Source organism: Delphinus delphis, chromosome 9 (genome assembly GCF_949987515.2).
Source record: "Delphinus delphis chromosome 9, mDelDel1.2, whole genome shotgun sequence".
Taxonomy (NCBI): domain Eukaryota; kingdom Metazoa; phylum Chordata; class Mammalia; order Artiodactyla; family Delphinidae; genus Delphinus; species Delphinus delphis.
In genome coordinates, this window is record NC_082691.1 from 93997320 (window position 1) to 94016177 (window position 18858).

The 18858-nt window shown below is 35.9% G+C and overlaps 1 protein-coding gene across 5 annotated transcripts in view; it reads right to left on the minus strand.

Annotated features, from left to right (window-relative positions):
• BRAF (B-Raf proto-oncogene, serine/threonine kinase) overlaps nucleotides 1-18858 on the minus strand; it is a 161361-nt gene that overhangs the window by 85296 nt on the left and 57207 nt on the right. For all 5 annotated transcript variants that reach the window (XM_060021006.1, XM_060021008.1, XM_060021005.2 and 2 more), the window contains exons 2-3: nucleotides 16996-17097; nucleotides 4586-4849 (exon numbers count right to left, since the gene is read on the minus strand). In XM_060021006.1, the coding sequence (XP_059876989.1) occupies nucleotides 4586-4849; nucleotides 16996-17097 (366 nt within the window). The remainder of the gene's footprint in view (nucleotides 1-4585; nucleotides 4850-16995; nucleotides 17098-18858) is intronic.

Genomic DNA, 18858 nt, shown 5'->3' on the forward strand with positions numbered 1-18858 from the left:
GCTCTATTTGCAATAGCCAGGAGAGATGGAAGCAACCTAAGTGTCCATCATCGGATGAATGGATAAAGAAGATGTGGCACATATATACAATGGAATGTTACTCAGCCATAAAAAGAAACGAAATTGAGTTATTTGTAGTGAGGTGGATGCACCTAGAATCTGTCATATAGAGTGAAGTAAGTCAGAAAGAGAAAGACAAATACCATATGCTAACACATATATATGGAATCTAAGAAAAAAAAATGTCATGAAGAACCTAGGGGTGAGACGGGAATAAAGACACAGACCTTGTAGAGAATGGACTTGAGGATATGTGGGGGGGGGGGGAAGGGTAAGCTGTGACAAAGCAAGACAGTGGCATGGACATATATACACTATCAAACGTAAAATAGATAGCTAGTGGGAAGCAGCCGCATAGCACAGGGAGATCAGCTTTGTGGTTTGTGACCACCTAGAGGGGTGGGATAGGGAGGGTGGGAGGGAGGGAGACGCAAGAGGGAAGAGATATGGGAACATATGTATAACTGAGTCACTTTGTTATAAAGCAGAAACTAACACACCATTGTGAAGCAATTATACTCCAATAAAGATGTAAAAAAAAAAGAATTACCTATTCAAAAAGGAAAAGGGGAAGGGGAGCACTGTCTCAAATTTTAAGGCTGAAAAGACTAAAAAGATATTTTCAAAAGAACCAGGTTAATGCCTCTTCTCCAAATTACAAAATTAAATGTCCCTGATTAGGCTGTCAAAGCAGCAATACCTTTTCTCTAAAATAATTTAAAAACAAGCATCCTACCTTAACAGCGATCTATAGTCAATGTAATCATCTGAATATTTGCAAAGGAAAATTTAGACCAAAACAAAATGTATCAGTCTAAACTTTAACATACCAGTTTTTAAAGTGAATATAAATCATCTTTTATCAATGGATTCATGATGGTCCACCACACTACCCTACTTTTGTGTATGTTTAAAATTTTCCATATAAAATGTTCTCTTAAAACCTTAAGAACTCCTTAAAGGAGTGGCCATCAAAATTCAGGTGGCCATCACAATTACTACATGTTTAATTATCTGAGCTAGTAGATTAATGTGGTAGTTTAAATTCTTTACAATGCAGACTTTATTAGATGCTTTAAGTAAACTTCATGATACACTGAGATCTCCTTGTATAAAACTGGCACAGATTATACATGCTAATATATGGGTTTTTAAAATAAACCTAAATTTATAGCTTCCTGATTTTATCATAATTTATCTTGATGTCAAGTCCTTTTTTAGGAGTGTTAAACCAGTCATAATATAGTTTATTATTATAGACTGTTAAACCAATTCACAATAAAAGGAAAAATTTAATATGATCTGCTTATAACATGGTCTTTTTAAAGTTAAAAGAGGCTGACTATATATACTACCAAAACTTCCTAAGGTGAAAGCGATTTTAGAATTAAGTATGCCTCCTGGTCAAGTTGTATTTAACTGACAAAGAACAAGTGATAAAGGTGGTAGGTCTTTTACTCCTAAATTGCTGGTCCCAATTAAATCGAAAACCAAAACTAAATTTAATCAATTACCTCTTTAGACCTCCAAGGGGGAAAACTTATCTAGCAACAGATTAAGTCCTTTCACTGTGGCAAAAGTTAATAGAATTTATGAGGAGTCAAGAATGTCCCAGACTTCACAGCTATTTTATTAAAATTAAACACAGTATTTTAAATATCAACATGAGTTAATACTGCTCCATATAATACTCTGCCTCACAAAGTTACTATGAGGATCAAATGAGAGTATGGGGGAACATTTTTACAAACTGTAAACCACTATGCAATAGGTATTCTTCTTGTCTACAAAAGGATGGAATGTGTAACTCTCTTTCATCACTTGCAGATCTTAGAGGTTTCTGCTTTACTTTTTGCTAAAAATAAAAGGAGAGGGAGGGTATTCCCTGGGGTTCTAGCATCTACTCTAATGATGTCCCTTTACTCAATCTATTCCATTAAAACTACTTACTTGTGCTAGTAAGAGAGTTAGAGTTTCCTACATGTTTTCGTGCTCTTTACATGTTTTTCCTCAAACTGGCTAAAACAAGAACAGCTTGTTTAGCTTCTCCTTAACCCTTCCAATCCATAAACATTTCTTGCTTTAATTACCACACAACCAAGGCATGATTTTGAAGGATCCAACATTGCCCTATGTGTTCCCACTGTCCTTCCTTTCATTATGTTAAATACAATCACACCTACTAATTGTTAGACACTGAGGAAACCAAAAAAGATAAGCTGCTTTGAGAGCTTTCTCCCCAAAGATGTTAAAATTAATTTAGTAGTTTTAGATATTTTTTTCAGACACCTGCTATTTACAGCCTTTGAACCAAATCTGCATTTCCCATTGAGAGATCCACTTACAGGTGTGCAACTTGGAAATACCCTGTTACTTGTAGACAAAGAGTCCTGTATAAAGATGTTCATATTTTAGCACTGTTAGTAATAACAAAAAACCTGAACATAACCTAGATGTCTGTCAGGATAAACTATGTTAAATTGAAAAGAATCAGACCTATATGTATCAACACATACATATGTATACCTTGAAATTATAATAATTTTGAATAAAAAGGACAAGATGTTGAACATTACATACAGTATCATACTATTTTATATATTAAAAAAATGCTTATAGGTACATATCCATGTAGTAAAATATAAAAATTTCGATTGAATGTACCCCACATTTATCATAGTGGCTACTTCTTGGGGGACAAGGTGGGATGAAGGATGTTTGGGAAGGGAATGGGACAGGTAAGAGGAACCTAAATATATATATGTATGTACGTATATATGGATATATGTTATATATGTATGTGTGTGTGTGTGTAATATGAAGCAAATATAACAAACATTAATACTTGTTCATTGTAGGTGACTAAACACAGGTGTTTAATATATTGTCCTTTATACTTTTCCATATAAATAAATTTCCTAAATAAAAAAGTTAAAAACCTTATGAATGTTCTTTTCTAAACCTCTGCTACTTCCTCAAATCAGCATGAATATGTTCATCAGTTTTTTTTTCCTAGTGGGAACTGTTTCTTTTTAACTTTCTATTTTTCTTTTGTTCTATGTTCTTTGAATTTTTCCAACTCTACTATGAAAAATTTCAAACACAGAAAATTAGGAGTGGTACAATTAACATCCAAGTTCTCTCAGATCCTAAAATTATTTTTTCATATTTGTTTTCTCTCTTTAACATTTTGTTTCCATCATACCATTTGAAAGTAAGTTCTAAATTGACTGACTGAGATAGAATTCAGAATAGTGGTTACTCTTGAAGGTGGTCACTGAATTGAGGGAGCACAAGAGAACACTCACATTAGAAATGTTCTATATCTTGGTCTGCATGGCACTTACACATGTAGAAAGTCACTGAGCTGTACACTTGAGATTTGTACACTTTACTATATGTAAGTTTTATTTCAAAAAAGGGGCGGGAGGGGGGTTGCAGGCATCATGACAATTTACTCCTAAATATTTAAGCATGTATTTCCTAAGAATAAAGACATTCTCCTACATAAAAATATCGCTATTGTCACACTTAAGAAAACTAATAATTCCATAAGAACACATCATATTCAATCAACACTCAACATTTCCTATCTCAAGAAGGACTTCTACAGCTCTTCCCCACCCTGGTCCCAAACCAGGATCACACAGCGCATTTGTTTGTTTTGTCTCTTTAGTCTTACTCAGTGTAGAATAATCCCCAACCTTTTATCCTCCATGACACTGAGTCCAGGCTGTTCATCTTATAGAATGTCCACCTTCTGAATTTGTCTAATTGCTTCCTCATGGTGCTTAACTTTTCCCTTTATCCCGTGTTTCTTATAAAATGGAAAGTCCAGAAGCTTAACATTCAACACAATCATTTTTAGTAATAATACTTCAGAGATGATGACTCATGCACTGAGTTTTAAATTTTAAGGCTACCTAGAAATTCTATTTGGTTCCTTCTTAGGAATCTAATCCTGTTATTTTTAAGTCTTCTAATGCACTGATGGTAGACTGTTTCCTTGCATATTATAACTTGTGATTTTGACCTTGTCATTGAGGCATTCTGTATGTGAATTCCATGAGACCTATATGGGCTAAGGGAGGGTATGCATTTGTTTCTGCCCAGTTCCTGAATGCTATTACCACTTCAGGAGCAGTTGTTAATTTCTTGGGTTAAGAATTCCTGAATAATATAGATAATATAATTATGAACCCCACATGCTATGGTAAGAACAGGTCTATAGTTAAGAATTCACAAGGGAAACTTTAACCTTTATTTGGAGCCCTGGCACTAGTACTCAGACTTGAGTGTGGTTCAAGTTTGACAGGTATAAATGTCAAATCTGACACTAAAAACAATGCAATTTGTTCCAGTTAAGGAACACAGACTTAGGCACCAAATAATTATGTCTTTTCCATTCTTGTTTGAAATGGATGCTTACATTTGCATGACCACTGGGTATCACATTTCATTTTCAACAACTAGTCTTTCTGAAAAATACAAAGAAAAAGCAATGATGATATTAAAGTTGACTCACCACCGTCCTCTGTTTATTGGGCAGGAAGACTCTAACGATAGGTTTTTGTGGTGACTTGGGGTTGCTCCGTGACACATCTGTGGGATTTTGAAAAACTGAAAGAGATGAAGGCAGCACTGAAAGGCTAGAAGAGGAAGAAGATGTAACGGTGTCTGTTGATGCAGAGCTAGAAACAGAAAAATCAGTTCCATTCCCCAGGGATTCCAATAACTGTTGTTCTCTTTGTTGGAGGGCATCTAGCTTGCTGGTGTATTCTTCATAGGCCTATAAAATAAAGTAGACTTACATTGAATCTGGACTTTTTCCTGACAGTAACAAAAGGAAATATGAAATTTAAGTCTTTGATTATAATCTCTTTATAATCTAGCTAACACGATTTTGTATTACAAATTACAAAATAAGTGCTGGAAGTATTGTAAATTAGTACTTTTACCTTTAAATTGATAAATCTTTTGTTATAAGACACTACATCTAGAAACTGACATACACACACACACATATATGTCTATAATAGCCATGAATATTAATTTTGAAAAACCAGTATTTGCAATTTTCTGGCCAAATCACAATTTATATTCCAAACTACATATCTAACATAAGATAAAATACTAATATATCACAGATAAATACCCTATTAATTTTTTTTCCAGAAAAGTTGTAGGCATATAAGGTTTCATACTTCTCTCTGCCTCTCTCTCTCTAAAGAACTGAGAGAGAGGTTGAGAAGGAGATGAGGTGTTAGAGAGATCTGTCAAAAAACAAGACTAAGGTACACAGTGTCAGATCTCACCATTACCACCAAAATCAGCTCAACAGGGATTAGAGGATGTATAACTGCCACTTTTTTTTCTGAAACAGCTATTAGTTAAAATACCTTCTTTTACTCACTATGGGTATCTTATGACCTCCCCTTTCCCATCAAATACTGCTTAGAGAATAGAATTTTGTTTGAAAAGGTAGTTTACACCCTGCAGTCAAGAAATTTTGAGGCCATTATCCATCAGGGTATCTTTCTAGAAGTTTCATTTTACTAAAGCTATAAGGTCAAATGATCACTTAAGATATCATATTCTAAAAGTAGGAAGAATCTTGGAAAGAGAATGCTACTGAAAATAAAGAGATGGAATGAATTGGAATGTATGTGTCCATGGTCCTTTGAGGCAGTAGTAATCACCTTCCCCCACACTATAATCCACCATGTCTCCCTACCACCCCAAATAGATGCAACACTATAAAGATTTATGAAAGGCTACAAAGATTGAAAAGAATCAAAGATTTAAAAAAATGGCATTTCCCATCACTTATTAGGCTACAAAGAAGCAGATGGATGCATTTTTATTTGTGCAAGTATTGTACATGAGAAATAAACAAAGATAAGAGTAAGGAAAGAGGGGGGTCTTAAAAGGTTAGCATTTAGATAGACGGAGTTAAGTGGGGAGAAGAGAGTACTGTGTAGCACAGGAGAAATTTTGTAACAGAGTAAGGAGGTAAGAAATTTTAAGACATAGAGGAAAACTATGGACTAGTATAGCTCAACGTCATACAATACCTGGGACATATCAAGGGATCAATAGATGTTTGTGAAATTTAAGTGAAGAACAGGAACACAAATAATAAGACTGGAAAAGTGGGTAAGGGACCAGCTTGTAGAGAATGTACATACTATGTTATGAAGCCTGAACTTCATTCTATAAGCAAGGGAGAATTATCTAAGGTAGAGGAGAATAAAGGAGAAATTTCATTTCAATATAGGCCACCACACCTGATATGCTTGATCCTACCATATAATTTTTGGGGGGGGTGAGGAGGGAAAATACTAAAATGAGCTACTGAAGTAAAGGGCCTAAACTACACCAAAATGCCCTCTCCTTTAGAATCTAATAGTTGTCCAACGCTGACCCTGAAATGTTTCACAGCATCTCAGGCATTATAATCAAATCAGTCCAAAATTTTCTGAGCTGTATTTCTATTTAGCTTTCAGTTCGATGGGCTAATTACTTACGGGCATCTTTTTCAGTATGATCCACTTATTGAGATTTCGCTTATTCAATAAATATATATTGAGCACACATGTACCTAGTAGTGTTTGGGGCTCAAACCACAAAAATGAAGACTAACACAATTCCTACACTTCGAAGATTATGTACATGCAGCCTGGGAGACAAAAATTCCTCCTTGCGTAGATCAAATATTCTTATTTACTGTCACCTGGGCAAGTACATTTACTACACAAAGTTAGGCTTAGGAAAAGTAATAAATGTAAACAAATTTTCTGAATGTTATTTATCAAAATATTAGCCTTAATTTTTAAAAATATATTGTTCCCTCCACTGTGGATTACAATCTATTATTTCACTGCATTTATCAATAACTCTTCCTTAAGTACAAAACATTTACTTATTCCACCTCTCTCCATCCTCATAGCTGCAATCTACCAAGGTACTTGCCTACCTTGTTTTGAACCTGGTTTGACTCATTTCATCCCATTATCCTTGCTGCATGCCGTGTGGATGCTGATTACTCTTACAACACTCCTGCCTTGAAGTTCTCTAAACCTTGTATCTATAAACACATTTGTTTCTACTCTACCTTCAAGATCCAGAGATACAAACCAAAGAGTTCTTAACCAAAGAGTTCCAAATGATGACAAGATCTCAACTGGGAACCTCCCATACCCCTATGTACACACACTTATCCCACTGTCTTAAATTTCATCCTCACTACCACACTAATCTGTTCATTGTCAACATTAATCCCTTTATTTTTTTCAGATTTGTTTGCTGTTTTACTTCCCATACTTTGTGGCTCACCATTTCAACAATGCCAATGGTAACATCTTAGATTGGTTAATTCTTATTCTTTTACCAACTTGCTTGTCAAATATCAACTTTGGGTAAATTCTATCATTCAATTACTCCATTCTTTCTCTCAGGTTACCACACATTACTGAAGAAAATAATAAAACAAGGCCAACTGGTTCCATTATCAATTCATGGAAATTAGTCTTTCACACTACTATATGAAAATTTGTACTTATTTATTTAATTTTTTGAAATATTTATTTATTTATTTATTTTTGGCTGCGTTGGGTCTTCGTTGCTATGCGCGGGCTTTCTCTAGTTGCGGTGAGCGGGGGATACTCTTCATTGCTGCATGCGGACTTCTCATTGCAGTGGCTTCTCTTGTTGCGGAGCACAGGCTCTAGGCGCACGGGCTTCAGTAGTTGTAGCACACGGGCTCAGTAGTTGTGGCTCCCAGGCTCTAGAGCGCAGGCTCAGTAGTTGTGGCGCACAGGCTTAGCTGCTGTGCAGCACGTGGGATCTTTCCAGACCAGGGCTCGAACCCATGTCCTCTGCACTGGCAAGCAGATTCTCAACCACTGTGCCACCAGGGAAGCCCCTGTACTTATTTTTAATTCGTATTACATTTCTCACAATACTTACTCCCACCTTTCCTATGCTTCTCTGGATCCTAACTTCATCCCCCAACCTTTAATTCACTCAAGAAAATAGCATTACCTTCAAATTTACTCTGAAGATCAAAGCCATCAAATAACAGCTTCCTCTTCTTTCTTTGTCCAATCAATTCTCCCCATCTTTCCCCATCCTTCTTTTGCTCTCAATTTAGTATTAACACTGGGTGTTTAGAGCCTCTTCTGTGGAGGCCTTGGTTCATCATTATCTCCATTTTCTCTCGTATCTTCCAACTTTCTCTTTTTCTCTGTTTTCTTACCCTGCAACCTTGAGCAAGTCCTCCCACATAAACATACACCTCAAGCACCATTACCAGCATCAACAAAATTCCTCTGGTGCTTCAAGAAGCTGCAAAAAACAGATATTTCTTCAGCAGGCAGGTTTTCCAAAACCCCATTCCTTCTCATCAAAATCCTACTTATTGGGCTTCCCTGGTGGCGCAGTGGTTGAGAGTCCGCCTGCCGATGCAGGGGACACGGGTTCGTGCCCCGGTCCGGGAGGATCCCACATGCTGCGGAGCAGCTGGGCCCGTGAGCCATGGCCGTTGAGCCTGCGCGTCCGGAACCTGTGCTCCGCAACGGGAGAGGCCACAACAGTGAGAGGCCCGTGTACCGCAAAAAAAAAAAAAAAAAAAAAAATCCTACTTATTTTTCAAAGTTTAATTCAAAGGTCTGCTTGGTAAAAATCCAAAATCGGTATTTTCTTTTCACTTCCTTTGGAGTATTACCACACTCTTCTTTATATGGCTTTTACAAAATCATTTGTGAAAAAACTTTGTGAGCACTAAGTGAAATAATACTAGCAAAGGAAGTTATTACAGCAAAAACCCAATAAATACTTTTATTAGTAGTAATAAGTAGTACTAGTTCTTATCGTTATTACTGTATTACTTCGCTGAGTTCTCAGCATGACTCTACTAAATTATAAGGTAGTTGAGGGCACAGCTCATGTTATTTATTTATTTATTTATTTATTTATTCATTCATTCATTCATTTAATGGATTCTTTTCTCAAACTGAAGTATAGTTAATTTATTTTTGAACTTAAAAAAGAATGTAAGAACACAATATTATTAAGATGAAAATACTCCTCAAATTGATCTACAGATTCAATGCAATCCTTATCAAAATCCCAGCTGGCTTTTTTTTGCAGAAATGGACAAGCTGATCTTAAAATTCACACAGAAGTACAAAGTACTTGGAATAACCAAAACAATCTTGAAAAAGAACAGTTTGGAGATTTACATTTCCTGATTTCAAAAGTTACTAAAAGCTACAGTAATCAAAACACATGATATTGATACACATATAAAAAAACACAATAGATTGAGAGTCCAGAAAAAAAGCTGTACATTTATGGTTAACTGGTTTTTGACAATGTTACTGGTACAACTGAATATCTGCATACAGAAGAATGAAGTTGGACTACTACCTAACATCATATTACAAAATTAACTCAAAGTGTATCATACACTTAAAAGTAAGAGCTAAAACTAAAAAACTCTTAGAGAAAACACAGAAGTAAATCATCATGGCCCTGGATTAGGCAATGGTTTCTTAGATGACACACCAAAACACAGCAACCAAAGAAAAAGTAGATAAACTCGACTTCATCAAAATTAAAGCTTTTGTGCTTCAAAAGACACTATCAAAAGAGTGAAAAAAAGACATCCCACAGAATGGGAGAAAATATTTGCAAATCATACCTGATAAGGATTTCCTACCAAGAATATATAAAGAACTATTACAACTCAGTAATAAAAAGACAACCCAGTTTTTTAAATGGGCAAAGGATTTGAATAGACATTTTTCCCAAGAAGATATACAATATATACAAATATACAAGATATACAAGATACAAATCTTGTATAAGATTTGTATATATATACAAATGTATATATATACGTATATATATGTATATATATATACATATATGTATATACATACACAAGATTTGTATATAATACAAATCTTGTATCTTGTATACAAGATATACAAATATACAAATACTAATAACCACATGAAAAAGATGCTTAATATCATTAGTCACCAAAGAATTACAAATCAAAATACCACAATGAGATGCCAATTCACACCTACTAGGATGGCAATAATAATAATAAATGGAAAATAACAAGTGTTGGTGATGATGTATAGGAACTGGAACCCTCACATTTACATTCCCACATTGCTTGTGGGAATGTAAAACGGTGCAGCCACTCTGGAAAACAGTCTGGTAGTTCCTCAAAAAGTTAAAACACAGAGTTACCAAAGGACACAGCAATTCCATCCCTAGGTACATAACTAAAAGAACTGAAAACATATGCCTACCACAAAAACTTGTACATGAATGTTCACAGCAGCTTTATTCATGATGGTCCAAAAGTGGAAACAACCTAAACGTCCATCAGTTTATGAATGGATAAACAAAATGTGATATATCCACATGACAGAATATTAGCCATAAAAGTAATAAATGCTACAATGAATGCTACAAGCTACAACATGGTTCAATTTTGAAAACATTCTGCTAAGGCGAAAGCAGCCTGTCACAAAAGGCCACATTGTGTATGATTCCATTTACACGAAATGTCCAAATAGGCAAATCCATAGAATTAGAAAGTAGATCAGTGGTTGCCAGGGGCTGGAGAGAACAACTGCCAATGCGTAAAGGGTTTCTTTTTGAGGTGATGAAAATGTTTTGGAATTAGATGGTGGTGATGACTGTACAATTCTGTGCATATGCTATAAACTATGCAATTGTACACTTTAAAAAAGTGAATCTTATGGTATATGAATTATTTCCCAATTAAAAATGGGAAGATGGGGACTTCCCTGGCAGTCCAGTGGTTAAGACTTCGCCTCCCAATGCAGGGGGTTTGGGTTCAATCCCTGGTCGGGGAGCTAAGATCCGACATGCCTCATGGCCAAAAAACCAGAACATAAACAACAGAAGTAATATTGTAACAAATTCAATAAAGACTTAAAAAAATAATAAACAAAAAAATTAAAATGGGAAGAAAATTCAGGACGTACTTAATTAAAACATAATGGGAAAAGGCAGTGGAAGAAAAAATTTTTATCATTAGAGTTCATTATATTTATTCTTTTTAACTTAATCTTACAAGATACAATGAAATCTTTCAAATTGCCCACGAGTGATAATTTATGAACTGTTCTGCATTCCAAAGGAAGTACCTAGCTTCCAGTATTATTTTCTTCGCAGATTTTTTTTTTTGGGGGGGGCACACTGAGTGGTATGCAGAACTTCCCTGGCCACGGATTGAACCTGTGCCCCCTGTACTAGAAGCACAGAATCTTAACCACTGGACCACCATGGGAGTCCCAGTATTATTTTCATTGCAGTATTTGTTTTGATAAATGTCTCTGCATTATCCTGGGTTCTACACAGAGTACAGATCAGAAAGGCTGTCAGCATCATAATAATGATATAGCAATTAAGAGCACAGGCTCTGATAAAAAAGAAAAAAAAAAGAAGACATACACGTGGGGAAAATGTAAGCAGTTATAGAAGACTCATAAAAAAAAGAAAAAGAACACAGGTTCTGAATTCAGAATGTCTGGCTTCAAACTTTGGCTACCCCATTACTAGTTGTGTAACTCTCGTCATGTTATTATTAAAACCCTCTGTGCCTGAGCTTCCTCATCTATAAAATGTAAATGAGAATATTAAATATAACTCACAGGGCAGGTTGAGGATTAAATGACCTACTGTATGCTTAGAACAGTTCCTGGCACAGCAAGCACTCAATAAATGTTAGGAGCTTTATTGTCATCATCTGTCTGTCTGCAGGGGACTCCAGCATACATATAAATTCAGGGGTAGCTTGGATTCAGTGTGGTAACACTAGGGTTATTCCAGAAACTTTATCCCTTCACCTCTGGAATCCAATATATCAGGTCTAGAAAGAAGAATCTACTACTAGAAAAGCATCTAGCATTATATCTTACACACAGAAGACATTCAAATAATTTGTTGGATGAGTAAATACAGAAGAATTGGGAGAAAAATAAGAAATTCTGAGGAACAACTTTTAGGGGAAACTCATCTTTTCTTCCTCTGTATGATGGTAAAAAGAAAAGACTGGAACCAATGATTGAAAAGACAAACCTGAAATTCTTTAGAGTACAATAGTTCATTTCACTGCAGTTATCATCAAGGGAATAAACAGAATGTTAATTATTATTCATACGCCAGTTGGAGAAAATCTAGAACTTAAAAACTCGTTTTTAAATAAATTAGTACATAGAAAAAAGAAAGCCACAAGGATTTCTGATGGTGATATAAGTGATTTCATTCTGTTCTGCTAAAAGGAAGAAATGGAGAGATAGGTAAAGATTTATCTCTCTATGAAAACACCAAAGGGGTTTCTTTCGAAATGCTGTAGCACAACTTCTACCTGCCAGTGCACAAACTAATCTGAAGCCAAATTGTGAACACTGGGAAAATTTTACTTTTTAGCCTCTTATTTCAGGAAATGTAAGCACAGGCACTAGTCTAGGGGTGTATGTAACCCCATTCTGGTTGGTGAAATGTAAAGACTTGTAAGGGATTTGGGGGGGGAGGTTTTCCTCCTTGCAAGGGCTCAGTACACCAGAGAACATCTGTGATCCCTTCTTCCTGATTTGACGTCTTGTGTTAGAGTACGATTCTCAGATGTGCTGCAGTTATGACAGAAAAACCAAAAGGACTACAGCAATCTACCCCAGTGTCTGACAACCTTGAGCTGTAGAACAATCTTTGAATAATTTACCTTCGTGTTTCTTGTTATGGGAGCGGAAATTAATACCGCTACATGTTTGGACAAATTGTTATTTGTTTTTTGCAGATTAAAAACATTTGTAATTTTTATAGATCTCCTAGACTTATTCTCTAATTTTTCTGATCTTTCCTTTAATATTTTCCATCTTTGTTTTTTTCTACTTTCTGGAAGATGTCCTTAACTTTATAGCATTTGTTTGTTTGTCTGTTTATATGCACATGCAGATACACACACACATATTTAAATTTTCTGTTATGCCATTTTAATTTACTATTTTAGTTTCCAAGAGCTCTTATTCTCTATTACTTTTGCTTCTTTAGTACAACCATGAAACAAGAACAGATTACTATATTTTCTCTTATCTTTGATGTTAATTATAGTTATTTTCAAATTTTCTTCTGTTCTCTGCACTGTTTCTGAGTTCCTTTTGACCATTTCTGCCATTAGCTTTCCTGTTAATAGCTTTCTTTAAATATCTGGTTATTTATTCATTAATCTTTTTTTTAAATTTTAATTATTTATTTTATTTTTGGCTGCACTGGGTCTTCTTGCTGCGCGCTGGCTTTCTCTAGTTGCGGCGAGCGGGGGCTACTCTTGGTTGCGGTGTGCGGGCTTCTCACTGAGGTGGCTTGTTTTATTGCAGAGCACGGGCTCTAGGCATGCAGGCTCAGTAGTTGTGGCTCGCAGGCTCTAGAGCACAGGCTCAGACGTTGTGGCACACAGGCTGCTCTGTGGCATGTGGGATCTTCCTGGACCAGGGCTCGAACCCATGTCCCCTGCATTGGCAGATGGATTCTTAACCACTGTGCCACCAGGGAAGTCCCTATCTGGTTATTCTTAACTGTCCATTCATATTTAAGAGTTAAGGACTCTTGATGTCAATACTACCCAAAGTAATCTACAGATTCAGTGTAAGCCCTACCAAAATGGCAATGTGTTTGGAGAAACAGGAAAATCCATTCTGAAATTCATGAGGAAATTCAAGGGATCCCAAATAGCCAAAACAATTTTGAAAAAGAAGAACAAAGTTGGAGATTTGCATTTCCACAATGAGATACCACTTCACACTCATTAGGATGCCTATTATTAAACATACACACACACACACACACACACACACACACACACAGAAAATAAGTCTTGGCAAGCATATAAAGGATTGTTAGTGGGAATGCAAAATGTAGCTGCTTATGGAAAAGAGAATGGCAATTCCTTAAAAAATTAAATATAGAATTGCCTTATGATTCAGTAATTCCACTCTGGGTATACACCCCCAAAGAAGTAAAATCAGCATTATTCACAGTAACCAAAAGGTGGAAACAACCAACCACTGAAGGTAGCCATTGATAGATAAATGGATAAATAAAATGTGATATATACATACAATGGAATATTATTCAGCGTTAAATAGGAAGAAAATTGTGACACATGCTTCAACATGGATGAAGCTTGAAGACATTATGCCAAATGAAATCAGCCAGTTACAGGAAATACGTTAGAATTCCACTTATGTGACATTCTAGAGTAGTAAAATTCATAGAGACAGAAAGGAGAATGGTGGGTCTCAGTAGGTAATCAGTAGATTACCCACTTAAGGGCCTTCAAATAGCAATACCCACAAGTCTTTTCCCTGGGCCTGGTCAACTTTCCTCAGGGAAGAATACTGCCATCTGCAGCCAGGCTCCTCTTCACAGTATATCAAATGGTGGTAAGTTCAATGTTTTATTATTTCTATGTTTATTTTCTGTAACCCACTCCCCTGATTAACATACAAGCTATCTGAAGGCATAGCTGGAGGTGGGGTGGGCAGGGTTGTTTTTTGTTATATCCCCTGAGCTTAGACAAGTACAAATATTAGCAGGCACTCAAAAATTATCTGTTGAACAAATGAATCAAAGATTTACGGAGCACTTAATATGTGTCAGGAACTATGCTATTTCATAATTATAAACTCAATTTAATCTTTAAATTACCATATGTGTGATACAGTCCCATCTTACCAATGAGGTGAGGTATAAGGAGGTTAGGTAACCTGTCTGCATAAATTAAGGCAGAGCCAGAATTTAAACACAGGGTCTGTGTGACTCCATGGTTCATCTTAACCACTATATTATACTGCCTTCTACAGAGAAATTGTGTAGTGTTAGTCCCTGAGAGTAAGAATCTACATGCTAATGATATAACCTATGAGGTATAGTCTGCTGTATACCGTCCTCGTTAGATGTAATTCAAATAGTAAAAAGCCTGAAGCGTATGTGTGTGGAGGGGTAGTAAATCCCTGCAACAGTGAGACATGGTGATCGATGCAAATGGATTACATGAGGATGGGGAAAGTTTCCCGACACAAAATGGTTGGCAGAAAAACTGCTGGTTAAGTTGTCTAACTCTGATTAACAAAGAATTACTATTTTCACCAGGACTATTTGCCTCCTTATGACTCCTTTGCTCGTTCTCCTCACACATACAAGTAAAACAGACAGCATGTCTATTTATAATAGCCCGGAGATGGAAACAACCTAAGTGCCCATCATCGGATGAATGGATAAAGAAGATGTGACACATATATACAATGGAATATTACTCAGCCATAAAAAGAAACGAAATTGAGCTATTTGTAAGGAGGTGGATAGACCTAGAGTCTGTCATACAGAGTGAAGTAAGTTAGAAATAAAAAGACAAATACCGTATGCTAACACATATATATGGAATTTAAGAAGAAAAAAAAAAATGTCATGAAGAACCTAGGGGTAAGACAGGAATAAAGACACAGACCTACGGGAGAACGGACTTGAGGATATGGGGAGGGGAAGGGTGAGCTGTGACAGGGCGAGAGAGAGTCATGGACATATACACACTAACAAACGTAAGGTAGATAGCTAGTGGGAAGCAGCCGCATGGCACAGGGATATCGGCTCAGTGCTTTGTGACCCCCTGGAGGGATGGGATAGGGAGGGTGGGAGGGAGGAAGACGCAAGAGGGAAGAGATATGGGAACATAGGTATATGTATAACTGATTCACTTTGTTATAAAGCAGAAACTAACACACCATTGCAAAGCAATTATACCCCAATAAACATGTTAAAAAAAAAAACCAGCATGGGATATTAGAAAGTACACTAACTATATTCACAAGTATGAATTCTAGTCCTAGCACCGATACTAACTGGCAGTGTGCTCTGTGATAAGCCATATGAAGAAGAGAACAGTTTATTAGCAGTTATTTCCAAACTTCCAAGTTTATTTTAGAAATGCAAGCTTACTTTCTCTTGAAATACTGAAGATTTACTTACCCTTTAAAAGTAATTAGATTACTAAATTAGAATTTTCATTTAGGAGTCTGTCAATCCATGCCTAAAAATCTCTGGCATTTGAAGGCAAATGGTAACCTGATCATTTGTAATTTAGGGTTATCTCCCAGTGTGACTAGTGATTACAGTTGGAGCCAGCTTTTATAGAGACAGCCAGTATAGTGTAGTGGTAAGCAGTGTGGGCTGTGGAGCCTGACTGCCTAGATTCCATAACAGCTTCCTAGCTGTGGGAGCTGAGTGACTTACATAGGAAACTAACGCCAAGAAAGCCTACCTGTGATTATAACAGTAACTACTACCTCACAGGATTAAGAACAATGACTAATCAATAAATTTACAGTTATGTTAAAGGTTTGATACAAAAGCCTGAAGGCACTATCAAACAGTAAGGCTAAGCAATTTTGAGCTATTTAAATACTGTAGACTTTATCCATAAGGAAGCAAAAACCTATTTTGTGGGGATTTGTTCTGGGAAAAAGATATTTCACAAAATTCTCCCCATTTTCTAATATGGTAACTAGTTTGCTGACCTCCAGAAAAGACTGTTTTCTCTCTCTCTTTTTTTCACTAAGTTTTTGTTTTTTTTTAAACCAGGGTGATATTTTGAAGCTTATATACAACTTCTCCTTTAGTTTTGATATTTTCCAAATTAGAAAATACTACATGTTTACTGTAACAAGTGAAACAAGATTAAAAAGTACAATAAAGACAAAGCTAATTCTCTCTTCCCATATCTACTTCTAATCCCACTCCCTAAAATAACCAATATTACCAGTACAAATGCTTTTTTATAAGTTCATTTTCTTCTTTCCAAAATTACTACATATATGATACTCAAAAGCTTACCTCCAGATATATTGATGGTGGATTATGCTCCCCACCAAATTTGTCCAGTAGGGCCTCTATATGCTCCTGTGTCAATTTAATCATTTGTTTGATATTCCACACCTAAAAAATATTTTGAAAGAATTTGAATACAAATCATTTAGAATATGAATTAGAAATATTTTAACATTTCTATTAAAATACTGAAGTAACTGCCAGTGTTCCTTGAAATTTAAAGCTTAGAGACCTTAGAGATCACTTAGTATAGTGGTTTTTCCCTTTTATTATTAAACTTCTTTAAATTTTTTCCTACACTAGTAACACAATATATTCTCAACTATAAAAGATTTAAATAATACATGAGTATTCAGGAACAAGCAATGAAAATCTCTTTTCACTTTCCCCACATTGCTGGGCCCCCTGCCAAAAAGGTAAGTGCTGTTTACAGTCTAATATACATTCTTCCATGTCTCCTTTTCACTCAAGTAAAAAACGTAAATATATACATATATAAAATATACAACTATATATAATATAAATATTACATATTAAAATATTTTTAACACTTGCTTTTTTCACCAAACAACATGCCTCAGAATTCTTTCCATGTCAATACACATGTATTTTACTCCATTTCAAGGGTTGTATAAGCATCCTTTTAAATGGCTGAATTAAGTATAGATAGATCTAACATTCATTTCAAAATATTGTTATGGCACTGCTTATTTCAACGGTCTTCAAACTTCAACGGTAACCTAAGGTTAGGTCGACATGGATGATTTTAGGAGAATCAATTTCCAGATCCTCAATGTCTATCTGTACTCTTCCTAGTTGATCTGCTTTAGAACTAGTTCTCCTTTCTTCCTCTCCTTTTAAAATTACCACTTTGTAATTCTCCACTTTGTAAAAGAAAGGCAAAGTTCTTATCCATCTCAAATCCTACTAAGGTGCACTGTTCTGAGCTGTATAAACTTCAAAGCACCTAACAAACAAAAGAAGAAGGAAAAGGGGGGAAATTAAGAGCAAGACCTTATTTTATTAATGAAACACATTCTTGGGAAGGCTCCAAGCCTCATCCATTTAACCAGCCAGCCAGCTGAGAATTCAGAAGTCTCAGCCAGCTGAGAATTCAAAGTCTAGAATTCAGAAGTCATAATACAGGCACATATTACATGTTTATTTTAAGATAAATAAGAAGTCAGATTTTTTTTCCTTACGAAAAATGAGTTCAATTTATCTGAGTGGTGTGAGAATCTGCTCTGCATACGGTATATGATAGATACTCTCTATAAACTGAATGATTTGAATCTGCAATTTTAAGGTGTAACCAAAATCTATTTAACATATACTAGAAATCATGGTCTTTTAAACTATTACAGTTATAATGAAAACACATGAGACAATTTTCTAAAAAAATTTTATTTCTTTATTTATTTATTTATTGGCTGCATTGGGTCTTTGTTGCTGCGCGTGGGCTTTCTCTACTTGTGGTGAGCGGGGCCTACTCTTCATTGCGGTGCACGGACTTCTCATTGCGGTGGCTTCTCTTGTTGCAGCGCACGGGCTCTGGTGCGTGAGCTTCAGTAGTTGTGGCATGTGGACTCAGGAGTTGTGGCTTGTGAGCTCTAGAGCACAGGCTCAGTAGTTGTGGTGCACCGGCTTAGTTGCTCCACAGTATGTGGGATCTCCCCGGACCAGGGCTTGAACCCATGTCCCCTGCATTGGTAGGCGGATTCTTAACCACTGAGCCACCAGAGAAGTCCCAAAAATGTGAGACAATTTTAAAATGTACAAGGGAGAATAAGTGAGCAAAGGGTTTCAGGACGCTTGGTTTATTTAATAATTCCTTACTAGAGGACATTTAGATTATTTCATTTTTCTCAA